The sequence below is a fragment of the Puma concolor genome, chromosome B2 (assembly GCF_028749965.1).
Source record: "Puma concolor isolate L17-30 chromosome B2, mPumCon1.1.hap2, whole genome shotgun sequence".
Classification (NCBI taxonomy): Eukaryota; Metazoa; Chordata; class Mammalia; order Carnivora; family Felidae; genus Puma; species Puma concolor.
In genome coordinates, this window is record NC_141671.1 from 29,795,337 (window position 1) to 29,813,141 (window position 17,805).

Consider the following 17,805-nt stretch of genomic DNA (forward strand, 5'->3'; position numbering starts at 1 on the left):
TTTACCTTGACCTGTATTTTCTTTTTTCCTTAGCATTATCTCCCCTGCTAGAAATGTAAGCAGAGATCTTTATTTCATTCACTGATCCCAGGAGCCTAAAAGAGTGCCTGGCATATACCATGTGTGTGTGTGTGCGCGCTCTCTCTCTCTCTCTCTCTCTATATATATATATACATATATATATTTAAATTTTTTTAATGTTTATTTCTGAAAGATAGAGTGTGGGTGGGGGAGGGGCAGAGAGCAGGAGACACAGAATCTGAGGCAGGCTCCAGGCTCTGAGCTGTCAGCACAGAGCCTGATGTAGGGCTTAAACTCACAAACAGTGAGATCATGACCTGAGCCAAAGTCGGACGCTTAACCGACTGAGCCACCCGGCACCCCAATAAATATATTTTTTAAAGAAATGAAGTATGATGAGGGGGAATTGAGAAAGAGAATGACTTTTCAAGTTTGGGCCCAAGTAACTAAATGAAAGGTGGTGTGATTTCTTGATGGAAAACCTGGAAGAGAAACAGAGTTGACGAGTAAAAACAAGAGCTCGGTTTAGTATATACTAATTTGAGATATTTATTAGGGATCTCAGAGAGGATATCCAATAAGCAGTTAGATTTGTGAGCCTGGAGCTTAGGGCAGAAGTTGGGGTCAAAATAAGAGACATTTAGGGATATTCATCAGTTATGGGTAGTAAAGTCATGAGACATAGGTGATAAGCCTAGATAGAGAAAAATGTCAAAGAATGTGCCACAAAACATTTAGATTTCAAGGGAAACCATGAGAGGGGCACCTGGGTGGCTCAGCCGGTTGGTTAGGTGTCCAACTTTTGATTTCGGCTCAGGTCATGGTCTCATGATTCACAAGATTGAGCCTGAGTCAGGCTCTGCGTTGACAGTGCAGAGCCTGCTTGAGATTCTCTCTGCTCCTCTGGAGCACACTCTCATGCACGTTCTCTCTCAAAATAAATAAATAAACATTTAAAAAAAGAAAAAAGAAAAAAAGCCAGGAAAGGAGAGAAGGAGCGCAGCCTCTGAAATGGAAGGGAAACCTGCAGAGAGCAGTGTCCCTGAAAAAAAAGGAAGGTGGGAATGATCATCTGTGTCAAATGCTGCTAGCACAGTATGATAAAGACAGAGAATTGGTCCCCTATCTGTTGACCTTGGGAAGAGTGGACTCAAGCAATGGTAGGGACAAGAGCATGATTATAATGGGTTAAGGAGAGCTGAAAGAGCTATGGGAGCGTCTTGCTCCCACACCTATTAAGTGGTAGGGTTAAGAAGAGAACTCAAATCTTGATTGTGGTGGCAGTTTAATGGGTGTATATATGTAAAAACCTTGATCAAAGTGCAATTTATTGCCTGTCAATTTATTGTATGTGCGTTTATCATACACCAATTATATCCCAGTAAAACTGTGACTTCCCCCCGCCCCCCAAACTGCCCCCAAGCTTTATCACACTGTTATTTCTGTTAGGCTACAATTCCTAGTTTACAACCCTACACTCAACTCCCGTCCTCTTCCCAAGTAGATGGACTACGTCTTTCTGCTCCTAACCACTTAAAAAACAAAAACAAAAAGAAGGATGCTTCTGCTCCTTCGTACTAATCCGAAATTACTATGCTCAGTACTTATTCACGCAGCGTCGCGGACTCACTGCCACAGCATTCACACACAGCCATAAATGCTTTATTGACTTTGCGGGGCCAAGCAGACGCTGGCCCCGCCCCATCGCCGCTGGCATGCCCCCGAGATGACGCCGCGGAGCGCACGTGCACCGCCCAGGGGCCGGACCTTGGCGCCAAAGTGGAGAGCCCGCCCCATTCGGGACCCCACGCTGCCGGAAGCGGAAATACTGCCCGGCGTCGCCAGAGTAGCCGTAACTGCCACCAAGATGCCGAAGGGACCCAAGCAGCAGCCGCCGGAGCCCGAGTGGATTGGGGATGGAGAGAGCACGAGCCCCACAGGTGACGCTGATAGGCAGGGAACCAGCGAGATAGAAAAGGGAAGAAGAGAGCGGACGTATTTTAGGAGGGGGGTCACGGGTTGTGAAACTGACCGGGCCGTGAGGGAGGCTACTGCACATGCGTGTAATGGGGCCGGCCGGAAAGAGTTTACCCAGCACGCCAGTTTGGGGTGGGAGTAAAGGTGCCTGGCGGTCGCGCACGAGTTTCAGTGGGATTTGGCAAGAAACGAGGGAATGTGTATGGTACCGTGGAAGAGATGGGTAGAAATGAGAAAGTCCTCCTTTCTTCCCTTTTGGACATCTTCCCCACCGCGCTGTATTCCACGTTCCATGGGAATCTGTCAAGCAGGGCGACACCCCACCCACTGCGCGCTCACGCACACATAAAACGTCACACATCCACCCACCCACACCCTCTCAGGAGGAAGAGGATGACTCCCTGGGTTCCTTCATAATACACATCAGACTCATCTGGAGCAAGAGTGCAGGGTAGCTGCTAGGTGTTGCAGTGAAGGCTAAGGTTTACTTAAAAGCAGCGAATGTTTGTTAAACGTAAGCAGCACCTATACTGTGTTTTGGGAAGGGAGAAAAAATATGAAGACATCCTCCCAAATTTGAAGGCACTTCAAGGGGAGATAAAATAATTACAGTAGATACACAGTGACTCATTTTACAAGCAATTTTTGGATGCCTGCTGTATACCTGATACTGTGCAGAGAAACTGAGAATGTAGAGATAAAAGATCAGACTTGCCCCAAAGGGGCACTCAGTTTAGTAGAGGGGACAGCATGAATCCAAAAGTGGTTGACAGAGTGATAAATGTGCTTGAGAATGCTGTGAGACTAGAGAAGAGAGGAGAAGCATCTACTCAGACAGCTAGGGTAGGAATGTCAGCAAAGCCTCCCAGAAATATGTGGCAGCTGAGTTGATTCTGAAAGAATCAGTATGAGTTAGCAAGGGGAAGAGCATTCCAAGCAGAGGAAGAAATTTGTGCAAAGGTAAAGACGTAGGTGAGCCTGGCCGTTCCCCATATTGGGTGACTAATGTAATGGGATTGGAAAGGTGTGCAGGAGACAAATAATGGGACGCTTTACACGGTATTCCAAAGACTTTAATTCTGAAGACATTAAGACTAATTGAAGTGCATAAGGCATGGTGTGATCAGCTCATCCTGACAACACTGAGCAGTGGAGAATGACTTGTATTGGTCAAGATTGGAGGCAGGGCTACCATGTAAGAGGTGCTGGCAATGATCTAGGTGAGAAGCAGTACCAGGGTAAGCCAAGGCAGTGAATATTAAAGAGTTACTAAGGAAATGGCATTGAGCAGGTCTGAGAACAGACTGAATGAAGGGAGAAGAATTAAGGATGACACTCACTTAAGTAACTCAAAGGGTAGTATACTATTGTTTGAGATCAGAAATGGGCTGTAGGGTTGGGAGTGGGAAGAGATAAGGTCAGCTTTTGAATGTCAAGTTGGGGATTCCTGGGGAACTTCTAAGAGGAGATGGCAGGGAGAGATCTAGGCTAGAAGTAAACACACAAGCAAGTGTTGTTGAAACGTTGAATTCAGAGGAGTCCCCTGAGAGAGTATGCAGATTGAAGCCAAAAGAGGACAGAAGACAGGAACCCAAAAGATCCTCAACAATTAAGGGAAGGGAAGGAAGGAGGTAGAGGAGATGACACTGAGAAAGGTGAGCAGCCAGAGAAACTGAAGGCAAACCAGGAGCCAACAGGATCCCTGAAATTAAGTAATGACAGGAGGGAAGCAGAGGATGAGGAGGTGGTAGCATGGAATATTGCAGAGAAGTCATGCAAAATCAGGACTAAAAAAAATTCTTTTTGGGTTGAGCAACTAAGGGGACAGTGGCAACTTTGGCAAAGGTAGTAGTCATTAGGAGATGATACCCAAATCAGATCGGAGTATGCTCAAAAAGGAATGGGAAATGAGGAAGCAGAGCTAGTGTGAACCTGTGGAGACCAAAGTAGAAAGCAGTAATTGGGGGAAGAGATAGTAAGGAAGTGTTCTATTAGGCTTTGAAGTTAGCTTAAGTTGTGTGCTGAAGGGGAGGAGCTATTAGGGGAGGAGCAATGGAGGAGCAATGGAGGAGCGCATTGCTTTAGCGGTACTTAGCTTTTTCCTCTTCCTTGGTGATCATACCTTGTCGCACTTGAACCTGTGCATAGGATTTTCCTTTCTATGGTTAGGAGGATCAAAGTGAGGTTTAAAGTTCAAAAGAGAATTAAAGGAAGGGAGAGATGGTTGCGTTGTGTTAGTCCTTGGGGAGAGATTAATACCTGGGAGGAGTCACTCCTCAGTGTTGTCAAGGTGAGCTGATCATGCCATTCCTTCCTCTGTACTGCAGTGGGTCCTCCCTCCTAATGTCTTTACGATTAAACTCTCTGGAGTAGCATATAAAGCCTTTCATTATTTCTCCTGCACATCTTTCCAATTCATTGACACTATTCACCCAATATGGGGGATCAAATTTTGATGAAATGTGTTCTGGTTGGAAGATACAGATTAAGCAAAGACAGACCTACATATGCCTGAGACTTAATCAGGGGGCAATAACAGGTCAGTGTCCAGAACATAGGTGTGGGTAGGAAAACAGAGATATAGCAGAAAAGATAGAATAGGACCCTTTTAATTTGTAAAGTCTTAAGTTATAGGGATTGTTCTTTGATAACACCAGTTTTGGGCATATGGGTGGTCAGTAAAACTTTCCTCAATAATTGGTTACTACAGACTATGTGGAATTCTAGTTTAAAAATACTTAGTCAGTAGAGCATGTGACTTTTTTTTTTAATGTTTTGTGTGAGAGAGAGAGGGTGCATGTGCATGGGGGCGCAGGGGGAGGGGCAGGGGCAGAGAGAATCCCAAGCAGGCTCCACACTTGGTGCCCCACGAGTTCAAGCCCCACATTGGGTGTGGAGCCTAGGAGCCTACTTTTTTAAAAAAAATGAAAAATAGGGGCACCTGGGTGGCTCAGTCAGTTAAATGTCCAATTCTTGGTTTCAGCTCAGGGCATGATCTTGTGGTTTTGTGAGTTCAAGCCCCATGTCAGTCTCTGCTTACAGCACGTAGCCTGTTTGGGATTCTCTCTCTTCTCTCTCTCCTCTCTCTCTGCCCCTCCCCCACTCGCACTAAATAAATTTAAAAAACTTTTTTTTTAATGAAAAATACTTAATGTAGGTAGCAGAAAGCCACTGATATATATTTTTTTTAATTTTTATTTATTTTTGAGAGAGAAAGCAGGGGAGGGGCAGAGAGAGAAAGAAAGAAAATCCCAAGCACACTCTGCACTCTCAGGGCAGAACACGATGCCGGGCTCAAACCCTCAAACCGCGAGATCATGACCTGAACCAAAATCAAAAGTTGGATGGTTAACTGACTGAGCCACCCAGGTGCCCCTGATTTTTTTTTTTTTTTTAACTAAATGATTACAGGAGTGTTTCTGGATAGAATTGGAAAGCAGTGGATGGATAGGATGATTTGAAGGGGAATATGATAGTGGGTAGGCCCGGACAGGAAGAGAAATCATAAAGCTGCTGGCTGCCTCCCATTCTCATGGGGGAAGGGAGAGAGGGAGTTAGTCATAGTCTCCTGCCTTCAGGGAAACAGGGTTGGATAGAGGGGAGGAGCTGGAATTTGTTCAGTCAGTCAGGTTTTGTATAAGACTTCCTACTTTGTTCCATGGGAACGCAAGCTAAACAGTCTGTCAGGTTGCTCTCTGGGTTGAAAGACTAATGTACAAACAGTTAAATATAACAGTGTGATTTGTGCTAGAATGTTATTTGAGCAGACCAGGTGGGGCATAGACCCAGATGTTCATTTATTAACCAGACAGCTCCGTTTACACAGTCTGCAGCTTTTCACAAATTACATATGGCAAACCAAATTTATACTATCTTTGTCCTTTTAGAGAGAACCTTCTCTTCCAGTATGTCCTGAGTTAATAAATGGTACCACTATCGCAACTAATTTTGCCCAGCTAAAAACATAGGAGTCTTTGGGGCACCTGGCTGGCTCAGTCGGAGGAGCATGGGACTCTTTGGGTTGTGGGCTTGAGCCCCGTGTTGAGTGTTGAGATTACTTAAAAATAAAATCTTAAAAAAAAAAAGAAAATGTAGGAGTCCTCTTTGAGTACCGTGTCTTCCCACTTCTGTCTTCACTCTATAAATTCTACTTCTCCCTTCCACTGCCACTCTAGACCAAGGCACAGTTGGGACAATGCCTAAGGAATGATAGAAAGTAGTAAAATAGGATGGAGCCACTGAGAGCTTTGCAGGGGAGGTCAGGCTGCTTTGGAATTTGTAGATAAGCATTCACAGTGTCTGCTTAACCTTCTAGACAAAGTGGTGAAGAAAGGGAAGAAGGACAAGAAGACCAAAAAGACGGTGAGTAAATGAGGGTTGTGGATGAAAAATGACAGTGGGTGTTTCCAATCAAAATAAGCCCATGTGAAGGAGGCAGGGGGTCCAAGGGAGGAGGAAAGATCTTTTCAAGAAAGGAAGCAAGGTGAGGGTGGACTGGAGGTTCAGTGGGCCTGTGTGTGGCAGAGAAGGACTTGGTTGGTCTCTGAGCCACATGTACCTATCTCTTAACTCCTTTTACAGTTCTTTGAGGAACTGGCAGTAGAAGATAAACAGGCTGGGGAAGAAGAGAAAGTGCTCAAGGAGAAGGAGCAGCCGCAACAGCAACAGCAGGTTCTCAAGTGTCAGGGGGTCCAGCCCACATTGGTTCAGTCGGTTAATTGGGAACTCTCTGTACAGCAGAGAGGGGCCTGGGCTTCGTTGTCTTACTCTCTTTTCCTTTCAGCAGCAAAAAAAGAAACGAGACACCCGAAAAGGCCGGCGGAAGAAGGACGTAGACGATGATGGAGAAGAGAAAGAGCTCATGGAGCGTCTTAAGAAGCTCTCAGTGCCAGCCAGTGATGAGGAGGATGAGGGTAAATGACCTGAGGGGAAATGGGTTCCCAGAATCCCTGAGTCATGAATAATAAAGTGCCTCATTTCTTGATTTTGAGTTGGATTAGATTGAGTAACCAGACATTATAATTGTTTCCTAACTCATCTTCCCAACCGTCGTGTCATTTCAGTACCTGCCCCAATACCCCGAGGAGGGAAGAAAACCAAGGTAAGCCATCTGTGTGTTAACAAGAGACCCCAGGGCTGCAAACTTGACCATCCCACTGATTTCTCTGGCCCTTTCATTCTCTAGGGTGGTAATGTTTTTGCAGCCCTGATTCAGGATCAAAGTGAGGATGAGGAGGAGGAAGAAAAACATTCTCCCAAGCCTGCCAAGTTGGAAAAGAATCGGATTAATAAGGTGAAAGTGGCCACTCTGCTGGTCACTCCCACCCCATGTAGCACCTTCTGGCCATGGTGTGGTAATTCCCCTGCTTTTTTTCCTGCTTTTATTTTTTTAATTTTTTAATTTTAATTTCTTTTAAGATTTTAAGTAATCTCTATACCCAGTGTGGGCTCGAACTCACAACCCTGAGATCAAGAGTCACATGTGTCACTGATTGAGCAAGCCACACTCCCCATTTTCCTGCTTTTAAACTAGTTCTTTTAGGGGTGCCTGGGTGGCTCGGTCAGTTGAGAGTCCAACTTTGGCTCAGGTCATGATCTCATGGTTTGTGGGTTTGAGTCCCGTGTCGGGTTCTGTGCTAACAGCTCGGAGCCTGGAGCCTGCTCCACATTCTCTGTTTGTCTGTCTGTCTCTCTCTCTCCCTCTCTCTGCCCTTCCCTTGCTCACACTCTCTTTCTCAAAAATAAACATTAAAAAATTAAAAAAAAAAAACAAACTAGTTCTTTTAGGTCTCACACTATCAAAATCATCTTTTTTTTTTTTTTTTTTTTAACGTTTATTTGAGAAAGAACATATGTGAGCAGGGGAGGGGCAGAGAAAGGGGGACAGAGGATCTAAAGCAAGCTCTGCGCTGACAGCAGAGAGCCTGATGTGTGGCTTCAATTCACAAACTTCGAGCTCATGACCCAAGCCGAAGCTGGACGTTTAACTGACTGAGCCACCCAGGCTCCCCAGATTAGACTCAAAATCTAAAGCACAGGGCCTCAAGTTTTTGCTTTTCCACTCGGACCCCTTTTGCAGGGTTACTTGGGATTCTTCTGTGTATATGTTTCAAATTAGCCTGTTCACACCTTGGCGTTCAGTTTTATGCCTGTGTTGAAGTATTTGTGGTTTTGTTTGTTTTTTAAGTAATCTTCACATCCAACTTGGGGCTCAGACTTAACCCCAAGATCAAGACTTGCATGCTGTACTGACTGAGCCAGCCAGGTTCCCCGCCCCCCCACCCTTTTAAGCACTACCCCAACATAGAGTTTGATTGAACCCATGACCCCAACATCAAGAGTCGTGTACTCCACCAGCTGAACCAGACACGCACCCCAAAGCCTTTCTTTCTTCTTTATGTTGTGTCTTCCCTTTTCCTTAGAATGCTCTCTCTAAGCTCAAGTCCATTATTTCCTCTCAAGATGTGCCCTCTCGAGGAAGCCCTCCAGTGCTAGTGCCACCCCACCCATGTTCGTTTTCCTGACTCGTGTTCCCTTAGCTTTGCTGACATCATCTAACTATTTTTTCACTCTTTCATCTCAAGGTAGAAACTAGGGTTTTCCTAGGTCTCATTTGTTTTCGGAGGAGCACTCAGTATAGTTAGCTCCTAGTTCTAAACTCCCTAGAAATGCTTGATAAATAAGTTAACAAATTAATTTTCTGTGTGTGTGTGTGTGTGTGTGTGTGTGTGTGTGTGTGTGTGTGTGTGTTCTCCAGGCTGTATCTGAGGAACAACAGCCTGGGCTGAAGGGCAGAAAGGGAAAGGAAGAGAAGTCAAAGGGGAAGACCAAGGTGAGGGAGTATTGGCAGGAGGAGGTGCTGGGTCTCAGGAATTAGAACATTTCATCAGATCCGTTGTTTTTTCCCTGTTAGCCTCAAAATAAATTTGCTGCTCTGGACAATGAAGAGGAGGAGGATGAAGAAGAAGAAATAACAAAACAAAAGGAGCCACCCAGACAAGGGAGGGAGAAGACCATGAAGGCAGAGCAGGTGTGTATTTTGGTGTTGGGGGAAGGAAGATTGGCTGAGGGACTGGCCTTCTGTGGCTCTTGGTTGGGGGAGGGGAGCAGGATCTGGGGGTGGCATTACTACCCAGAGCAGGAATTAGCAGGCTTTTGTAAAGGGCCACATAGTAAATATTTTTGGTTTTGTGGACCACATATAATCTCTGATGCATATGCCTGTTTTTTAAAAAAATTCTTTGAAAATGTAAAACCATTCTTAGCGCTTGGGCCGTATAAAAATAGGCATCAGGTGAGATTTGGCCCACAATCCATTTAGCTCCTGATTCAGAGAGGAAGGGACCCTGGTGGTAGCCTCAGATGATCTGGGTTCTGGCTCTGCCACTCACCACCTGTGTGACCTTTCCACCTTCTCAGGGCACAGTTATCTGTATGATCTAGTGATCTCTGCAGTCCCTCCACCTCTAGAACTTTCTAATTCTGGATTCTGTTAGATTTCTTAGTGCTGTAAGGGTTTCTGGACGTTTTCTTTGCATGTTAACATGTAAGCCACAGAAACTCATTTGATACATGAGTAAAAGCTGTTTCATTTATTTCCTCCCCAGTGGTATGGGCAGTTTTGTTTGTAGGTGGGTAGAACTGTTATACTTTGTACATACACATTCATACTATTTGTCTTCTGTCATTCCTGACACAGAAGTGGGTGAAGGACTCCAGGGAGCCCAGGAGTGTGTGTGAGAGAGTGACAGGACCCACCAAGAAATTTCAGGACTCTGGGAAAGGAACGAGCTAACTGTGGGGCTGGGTGAATGACATGAAATCTGAGTTCTAGAAGGGGTCTCTTGTTTTTCATCATCTCGTTCTCACAGGGTTCAGAGGAAGAAGGAGAAGAGGAGGAAGAAGAAGGGGAGTCTAAGACTGATGATCCTTATGGGCACCTTAGCAAAAAGGAGAAGAAAAAGCTAAAGAAACAAGTAAGATCTCGGTCAGAATTAGGAGCGTTTGACTTTTTTATTTTTTTATTATTTATTTATTTATTTATTTAAATTTTTTTTTTTTAACATTTACTTATTTTTGAGACAGAGAGCATGAACAGGGGAGGGTCAGAGAAAGAGGGAGACACAGAATCTGAAACAGGCTCCAGCCTCTGAGCTGTCAGCACAGAGCCCGACGCGGGGCTCGAACCCACAGACTGAGATCATGACCTGAACCGAAGTCGGACACTCAACCGACTGAGCCACCCAGGCGCCCCGCGTTTGACTTTTTTAATATTTCAGTTGGACTCCTGGCTGGCTCAGTAGGTGGAGCATGCAACTCTTGATCGAGTTCCAGCCCCACATTGGGTGTAGAGATTACATAAAATCTTTAAAAAAAAATTTTTTTTTAAACTAGGGGACATCTGAATTGGGGCAAAAGGGAGCTTTTGACGTTATTGCAAGAACAACAGTTGGAATAAAGAAACAGATGTATTTTGTGGACCTTTTTTTGGTGTCTGATGACATGTGGCTGTGTTGTGACGGGTAACTGGCAGACAGTGGCCTCATATGTGGGTTTTCCTTCTTTCTCAGATGGAGTATGAGCGCCAGGTGGCTTCATTAAAAGCAGCCAATGCTGCTGAAAATGATTTCTCCGTGTCCCAAGCAGAGGTGTCCTCCCGCCAAGCCATGTTAGAAAATGCATCTGACATTAAGGTAAGGTCTGAGAGGCTCCCTCCCAACCAGTTTGCTCAAGGAAGTGCCACCTTTCCCTGAGTGGCCATGGCAGCCGAGGAAGCCAGGTGTGAGTGGTATATTGGAAGAAAGCTTGGAGGTGTTTTCCATACCTTGACTTCTGCCAGCTTCGGTGAGAAGATAGGAAAACCAACACAACTAGAGGGGTCCACCCTTGGGGGGCAGGAAGGGTGGGATGGGCTGGACTCATTTAGAATTTGGGAGACTCCCCTTCAACGCAGTGGACAGGAAGTGGACCAGCATGGTGAAGAGGGTCATGCTGGAGCTATCTGTTTTGTCAGAGGCTTCCCAGCAGGGAGAAAGTTGTCTGAAAGAGGGGGGTTCTCATGTGCTTTTCTTTCTTCTGCCACTGCTTCCCTGACAACTGCAGCTGGAGAAGTTCAGCATCTCGGCCCACGGCAAGGAGTTATTTGTCAACGCAGACTTGTACATCGTAGCTGGCCGCCGCTATGGGCTAGTGGGACCCAACGGGTGAGGAGAAGGGCTGGAGCTATAAAAGGGAAGGGGCTGGAAAAAAAAAGGTTTTTCAGGGATGGCCTGGTCTTAATAGTTCTCGTTCCCCAGCAAGGGCAAGACTACTCTCCTCAAGCACATTGCCAACCGGGCCTTGAGCATACCTCCCAACATTGACGTGCTGCTGTGTGAGCAGGGTGAGGCCAGTGGTGGGATGGGCCTGAGGGGTGGGCAGTTGGGGTAGAAGAGTCAACCAAGAACAGAAGAAATTGTGGTTATGGAGTGGGAAAGGTTCTAAAGTAAGATTGGGGACTGGAAGATGGATGCTAAGGAAAAACTAGAGAAAATTTCTTTGGAATAAGTACAAAGAATTGGGCAAGGTCAGACAAACCTGAAATTGAGCTGAAGAAAAGAAGGAATGGGAGACTTGGCCCTCAGGGCAACTGGCCTTTTCTCCCCTGACCCCCCAGAGGTGGTAGCAGATGAGACGCCAGCTGTGCAGGCTGTTCTTCGGGCCGACACCAAGCGATTGAAACTGTTGGAAGAGGAGCGACGGCTCCAGGGGCAGCTGGAGCAGGGAGATGATGCAGCTGCTGAGAGGCTAGAGAAGGTAGAGGAGATGGCGCAGGGGACATGGGCTAAGAGTTGCGGGTTCCTGGAACCTTTGGACATGTGTCCTCTTCTCCCTCCTCCAGGTATATGAGGAATTGCGGGCGACTGGGGCAGCAGCTGCAGAGGCCAAAGCCCGGCGGATCCTGGCTGGTCTGGGCTTTGACCCTGAAATGCAGAATCGGCCCACACAGAAGTTCTCTGGGGGCTGGCGCATGCGTGTCTCCCTGGCCAGGTGGGCCACCCACCTCCTTGCCTTTCCCCTTTGCAGCATCAATCCACGCATGGGCAGGGGTGGCGGGAGGCGGGAGGCGGGGCTTTCTCTTCTTCCTGTTCTTCTAAGGCCAGTAGGGAGTTTCAAGTCTTCCTGCTCCTTCCTGTATTGTCTGCATTGCCAGACTCAAGATCTTTCCTCTTGGGGGCATAATCTTTTCAACATCTCCTGCTCTCTGAGGAGAGATATGGAAGGAGTGTTCATGGTCTCACCTGCCAGAGGCTTCTGTGGAGTTCTCTGAGCGAGCATCTTCCTACCCCTGACCCTACATTCTGGTGCCCCACCTTCTAGGGCATTGTTCATGGAGCCCACGCTGCTGATGTTGGATGAACCTACCAACCACCTGGACCTCAATGCTGTCATCTGGCTCAATAAGTGCGTCACCTTTGACTACAGTCTTTGCGTCATTGGTTGTCATTCTGTCCTTGTCTCCTCTAGCTGTTTACACTCTGTCCTTGACAGCACTGTATCCAGCCCCTTTCTCTTTTCCTCCCTGTTTTCATTGTCAGTCTGTTTCCCTGACTTAACCCTAAACTGACCATTGTGACCTGTCCACACTCTTCTCTAAAATCCAGCTACCTCCAGGGCTGGCGGAAGACATTGCTCATCGTTTCCCATGACCAGGGCTTTCTGGATGATGTCTGCACCGATATTATTCATCTCGATGCCCAGCGGCTCCATTACTATCGGGGCAATTACAGTAAGGATCATTTGTTGGGGGGAGGAAAGAGACGAGGCCTTGGAGGGAGGACCCATAGGGATGCAATGATTAGCTAAATCTTAAAAGAGTCTAGACAGAGATGCCCAACTCTGTCCTCACCATTTCTGGTTGTCCCTCTGCTGGGGAGGAGGGCAACTGTTGTTGCCCATCCTCCTTTTCTGCCTCAGTGACCTTCAAGAAGATGTATCAGCAGAAGCAGAAAGAACTGCTGAAGCAGTATGAGAAGCAGGAGAAGAAGCTGAAGGAGCTAAAGGCAGGTGGCAAGTCCACCAAGCAGGCGGTAAGCACCTGGGGGGCTTTTCTCTCAATATGGAGAAAGAGGGAACTCTGTGACACTGCTCTCCATTTCAGGGACTGCTGTGAAGGGTGTGAATTTCTCCTTTTCCCCTTCCTCTCCAGGAAAAGCAAACAAAGGAAGCCCTGACTCGAAAGCAGCAGAAATGCCGGCGGAAAAACCAAGATGAGGAATCACAAGAGGCCCCCGAGCTCCTGAAGCGCCCCAAGGAGTACACTGTGCGCTTTACTTTCCCTAATCCCCCACCGCTCAGCCCTCCTGTGCTGGGTCTGCATGGTGAGCAGCTGCAGACCCCACCAACGCAGGGCGGAAGTGTGTGCACCCCACGTCTTCCACCCAGCGTGGGATCCATTCCTTTTCTCCAAGGCCAGGAAAGGACTTTAGGACACCTTCAGAGTGATTCCGAAAAGAAAGTATATCACTTCTTTTCCTGATTCTCAGGTGTGACGTTTGGCTATGAGGGGCAGAAACCACTCTTTAAGAACCTGGATTTTGGCATTGACATGGATTCAAGGAGTGAGTTGGTGTCAGGTGGCTTGGGGACGTGAAGCAGGGCTACAGGGACAGTTTCTGAGGACCTCTTTGACCACCTGTCTTCCTCCTTGCAGTCTGCATCGTGGGCCCTAACGGTGTGGGGAAGAGCACCCTGCTTCTGTTGTTGACGGGCAAGCTGACACCAGTAAGTCCTGGTGCCAGGACCAGAGAGCATGACGAGTGTGAAAAGGCAGCTGTTCACCAAATGCTAGAATCAAGGAGCCCCCTCTGTGCTGGAGATTTAAATACAGAATTCATCGTAGATGATTCCTTTTCCTCAGAGGTGCTAGAGAGGAGAACACTGTAGATCAGGGGAGAGAGCCAGCAGAAGTGGGGTTGGACTGGCGGCACCACTCCCCCATGTGTGTTTTGGTTATAGAATAACTAGAAATTGCATGAGTCAGGGACACCTGGGTGACTCATCCGGTTAAGCTTCTGACTCTTGATCTCCGCTCAGGTTATAATCTCACGGTTCCTGGGATCGAGCCCCATGTTGGGCTCTGTACTGACAGCAGGGAACCTGCTTGGGATTCTCTCTCCCTCTCTGCCCTCTCCCTCTCTCTCAAAAATAAAAAACTTAAGAAAAAAAGAAATTGCAGGAGTCAGAAAAGTCTGGAGATAACCAGTATTAATTTAGATGGATTACTTTCTCTTTTTCTTCTCTGCAAATGTGCATATAATTTTTTTTTAACAAAAGTGGGTTCTCAGATGAATTGTTTCATAGCCAGTTCTCAGATAATACACATCAAGTATTTTTCCATGCCAATAATTACCTGTGTACATTCGTTTCTTGTGGATTTATAGTTTTTGATCACAGTCGTTTAGATTTTTTTCTGGTTTTTCACTGAAGGTCAATCCTATAGTAAACTTTTTTTTTTTTTTTTTTTTTTGAGAGGGTGCAAGTGAGCAAGGGGCAGAGAGAGTGAAAGAGAAAGAGAATCCCACTGGCAGATAGAGGGAGAGAGAGAGAAGGTGGGGCTCATCCAAAGGGGGGCTTGAGCTCACCTGATGCGGGACTCAAACTCCTGTATCGTGACACCATGACCTGAACCGAAGTCAGGTGTTTAACCAACTGAGCCACCCAAGTGCTCCAGTAAATATTATTGTACATGTTCATGACTGTAGGTTTTTTTTTTTAGGATAAACTTCCTAGAATTGTTTTTAGGATTTACAACATACTGCTATACAGTGCTTTTGATTGGTTGAAACCATCTTTACTCCCTCCAGGAAAATGTTGAGAAGGGCCCATTTCTTCATACACCTCAAGTTATTTTTTCTTAGATCCTCTCACAGTCTCTTAACTCCCATATGAGGCAGAACCCTGAAAAAGTTGCCATTGGTGGATCTTGCTGGGTGGGAAGGGGGTGTTTGTTGGTGTGGTCAGTCCCCTCTTGGTTCTGAATCTGCTTTTTGTGTCCCCTCCTTTATTGTCATCTCACTCCCCTTTGCCCTGTACTCTTGTCATTTCCTGGATGTGCCTTTGTCACATTAGGGAGGACATCCGCGTTCCCCTTCTTGCATGGACTGATTCCCAGCCCAATTCTGGTATTTGTCTCCCCTTAAGAAAAGTGACGATGTGGAGGGGCAGCATCTTCCTCTCCATTCCCTTATCTTCCCACTTGCTTTTTCCTTGCAGACTCATGGAGAAATGAGAAAGAACCACCGGTTGGTAAGTTGGCTTTGGGAATTAGGGAGGAAGAGCCTGATAGAGGAAGTATGATTTTTACAGACCGCCTTCCTCTCTTGGGCAGAAAATTGGCTTCTTCAACCAGCAGTATGCAGAACAGCTGCGCATGGAGGAAACACCCACTGAATATCTGCAGCGGGGCTTCAACCTGCCCTACCAGGATGCCCGGAAGTGCCTAGGCCGCTTTGGCCTTGAGAGTCATGCCCACACCATCCAGATCTGCAAACTCTCTGGTACCACTGTAGGGGGCTAGGGAAGGTGTCCTCCTCAATTTTCACACCTCCAGACTGTACCTAGAGTCAGAAAAGAACAGCTAGGACTTGGGGAATCTCTGCACACACACATCTTCAGAGTTTATCTTCAGAAACATAAGGCAGTGAAGTGTGATGGCCCTCTTTTTCCTTTGCTACAGGTGGGCAAAAAGCCCGAGTTGTGTTTGCTGAGCTGGTTTGTCGGGAACCCGATGTCCTCATCTTGGTGAGTGAGCTGGACTATGGGAGGGGGTAAAGGTGACAGTAATGAAAAGAATTGTAACACTTGGTCATGGAATGTCTCTTCCATAGGATGAACCCACCAATAACTTGGACATTGAGTCTATTGATGCTCTTGGGGAAGCCATCAATGAATACAAGGGTGGTAAGTCAGCTCAGGGTGCACCCTCCTCCTTTCCTGGTTCTCATTTGTCTCATTTGTTCTTCACGTTCTCATTTGTCTTTGCCTTCTTTGTCCCTACTCTCCCTGCTCACATCTTTTTTTAAAGCTGTGATCGTCGTCAGCCATGATGCCCGACTCATCACCGAAACCAACTGCCAGCTGTGGGTGGTGGAGGAGCAGAGTGTAAGCCAGATCGATGGTGACTTTGAGGACTACAAGCGGGAGGTATTGGAGGCTCTGGGTGAAGTCATGGTCATCAGACCCCGAGAGTGAGTTTTCCTTCCTGGAAGTCTCCTGAAAGACAAGCTTGTGTGGCCTAGAAGTCCCCTGTTGTCTCCCTTTCTCTGCTTGGAAGCCTGCCTCTGGTCTGCAGCTGACCCAGCAACTACTCAGGCACAGGAAGGCAGAGCATGGTCTTGATGTGACCAGGGTACCACTTTGGTTCCTTTTCTCTGAAAAACTAGCCTGTTACAGTTTTCTTCAGATAACTGAGCTGGCCTTATCCTTGACATTCCTCCATATACACAGAGATGACCTTCATTGTTGTGGGCTCCATCTAGCCAAACTTATGTGGCCAGTTGTCTAGAGACTTTCATCACCAAGAACCCTGCCTGTGGTCCACCAGAAAGCTTCAGGGCTATCTGGTCCCCTGGTCTTTGAGTGGTGCTGTTCTTTTCTGGTGGATTTAATGCTGACTTACTGATACAGTTACTGCAGCTCAGTGCTGGAGGCAAGTTGTGAGGCCTAGGCTGTTACCCAGCCTAGGGCTTGGTGCCTGCAGTCTTTTTGTAGTTGGGGACTTGGGGGCAAGAAAATTACCCCTCAACTTGAATCTCCCTTTACAAGGGGAGGAAATAAAGGAAAGTTGTTGTTGCCGTCCTGTCGCTGTTTGGAGATTCATGGGCATTGGGACTATTTTTAGTTTTGATTCACTTTATTGCTAGCAGCATTCAGTATCCATGCTTCCCCACTAATACAGATGGATCTAATTTGTAGTCTTATGCATTTTAGATGGTGCTTGCTGTTTGAGGATTCTCCAACCCTTCAGATAGGAACAGAAAGGGGTTCATCCCTTCCATCTGGGACTCTTGGGCCTCCCATTGTCCAAGCTTTGCTCTGTGGTCAGAGCCCCACAGTACTGATACTCTGAAAAGTTCTTAAGTAACTGACATCACATACAGCACTGTGGAGTGTACAAAAAGGAAAAGACAAGGTCTGCCTGCATCAATAGTTTAGCTACAGAAGACTTTAGAAAATGAGACATGAGTGTAAAGGTGATTTGGTTAATTGCCAAATGTGTGTCCTCTAGATGCTATAAGTTGCCACGTGCTCATAGAAGGGAAAGATGATCCAGAACTTGATTATTTGATAGACAGGATCACTTCAGGATGGGCCTCTTGAAAAATAAAAAGAATTTGAATAATGAGAAAATAGGGAGTCATTTTTGGAATGTAGGAAAAGAGAGATCTCAGGCCTGGAAAGAAGAAAAAACTATTTGGGAGTTAATGAGAAAGCGTAGCTGGTGTGGCCATTTTTCTTACTATTATATTGGAGAGGTAGATTTGGAAAGTAACCAGTGGCAGGTGGTTGGTGACTTTAGGTGGTGATGGGTGAGGTCGACTATAGAAGTATATGGAATGGAATCCATAACTTGTGGGTGAGGTAACTAAATGCTGAACTAGGGTAGGGGAGGCATGGGAAGGAAAGGACGGGAGAGGTGTGTGGGAGTTGGGGAGAAAGAAGAGAATGATGTATCCAGTTCCAGAGGGAATATGAGGAGCTGTTTGGTTAAGTCTGACAGCTTGGATATCTATTTTGGGGAAACTATTTTTTGACCAAGTGAATAAG

General features: G+C 46.5%; 1 protein-coding gene across 3 annotated transcripts; it reads left to right on the top strand.

Moving 5' to 3' along the window:
• The first annotated feature begins 1,807 nt into the window (after window positions 1–1,807).
• ABCF1 (ATP binding cassette subfamily F member 1) lies at window positions 1,808–16,833 on the top strand. Of its 3 annotated transcripts, none has more exons than XM_025917067.2 (25): window positions 1,808–1,961; window positions 6,314–6,360; window positions 6,580–6,669; window positions 6,782–6,911; window positions 7,062–7,099; window positions 7,184–7,291; window positions 8,756–8,830; window positions 8,912–9,028; window positions 9,870–9,974; window positions 10,569–10,691; window positions 11,101–11,201; window positions 11,295–11,380; window positions 11,654–11,793; window positions 11,879–12,027; window positions 12,358–12,441; window positions 12,642–12,766; window positions 12,955–13,067; window positions 13,187–13,358; window positions 13,524–13,598; window positions 13,691–13,761; window positions 15,253–15,285; window positions 15,368–15,536; window positions 15,716–15,780; window positions 15,867–15,939; window positions 16,064–16,833. In XM_025917067.2, the coding sequence occupies exons 1-25, from the start codon at window positions 1,889–1,891 to the stop codon at window positions 16,228–16,230; spliced, it is 2,529 nt and encodes an 842-aa protein (XP_025772852.1). In that variant the 5' UTR covers window positions 1,808–1,888; the 3' UTR covers window positions 16,231–16,833. The 3 variants fall into 3 exon arrangements, with proteins under 3 accessions (XP_025772852.1, XP_086562593.1, XP_086562594.1); XM_086706467.1 differs by having other exon boundaries at window positions 6,785–6,911; XM_086706468.1 differs by having other exon boundaries at window positions 1,826–1,961; window positions 6,295–6,360.
• The last annotated feature ends 972 nt before the right edge of the window (window positions 16,834–17,805 follow it).

Bases quoted from the DNA above. Each gene is read 5' to 3' on its own strand.
- ABCF1 (XM_025917067.2), top strand. From the start codon at position 1,889: ATGCCGAAGGGACCCAAGCAGCAGCCGCCGGAGCCCGAGTGGATTGGG. The intron at 6,361-6,579 runs GTGAGTAAATGA...CTCCTTTTACAG, and splicing joins ACAAGAAGACCAAAAAGACG to TTCTTTGAGGAACTGGCAGT. The intron at 8,831-8,911 runs GTGAGGGAGTAT...TTTCCCTGTTAG, and splicing joins AGTCAAAGGGGAAGACCAAG to CCTCAAAATAAATTTGCTGC.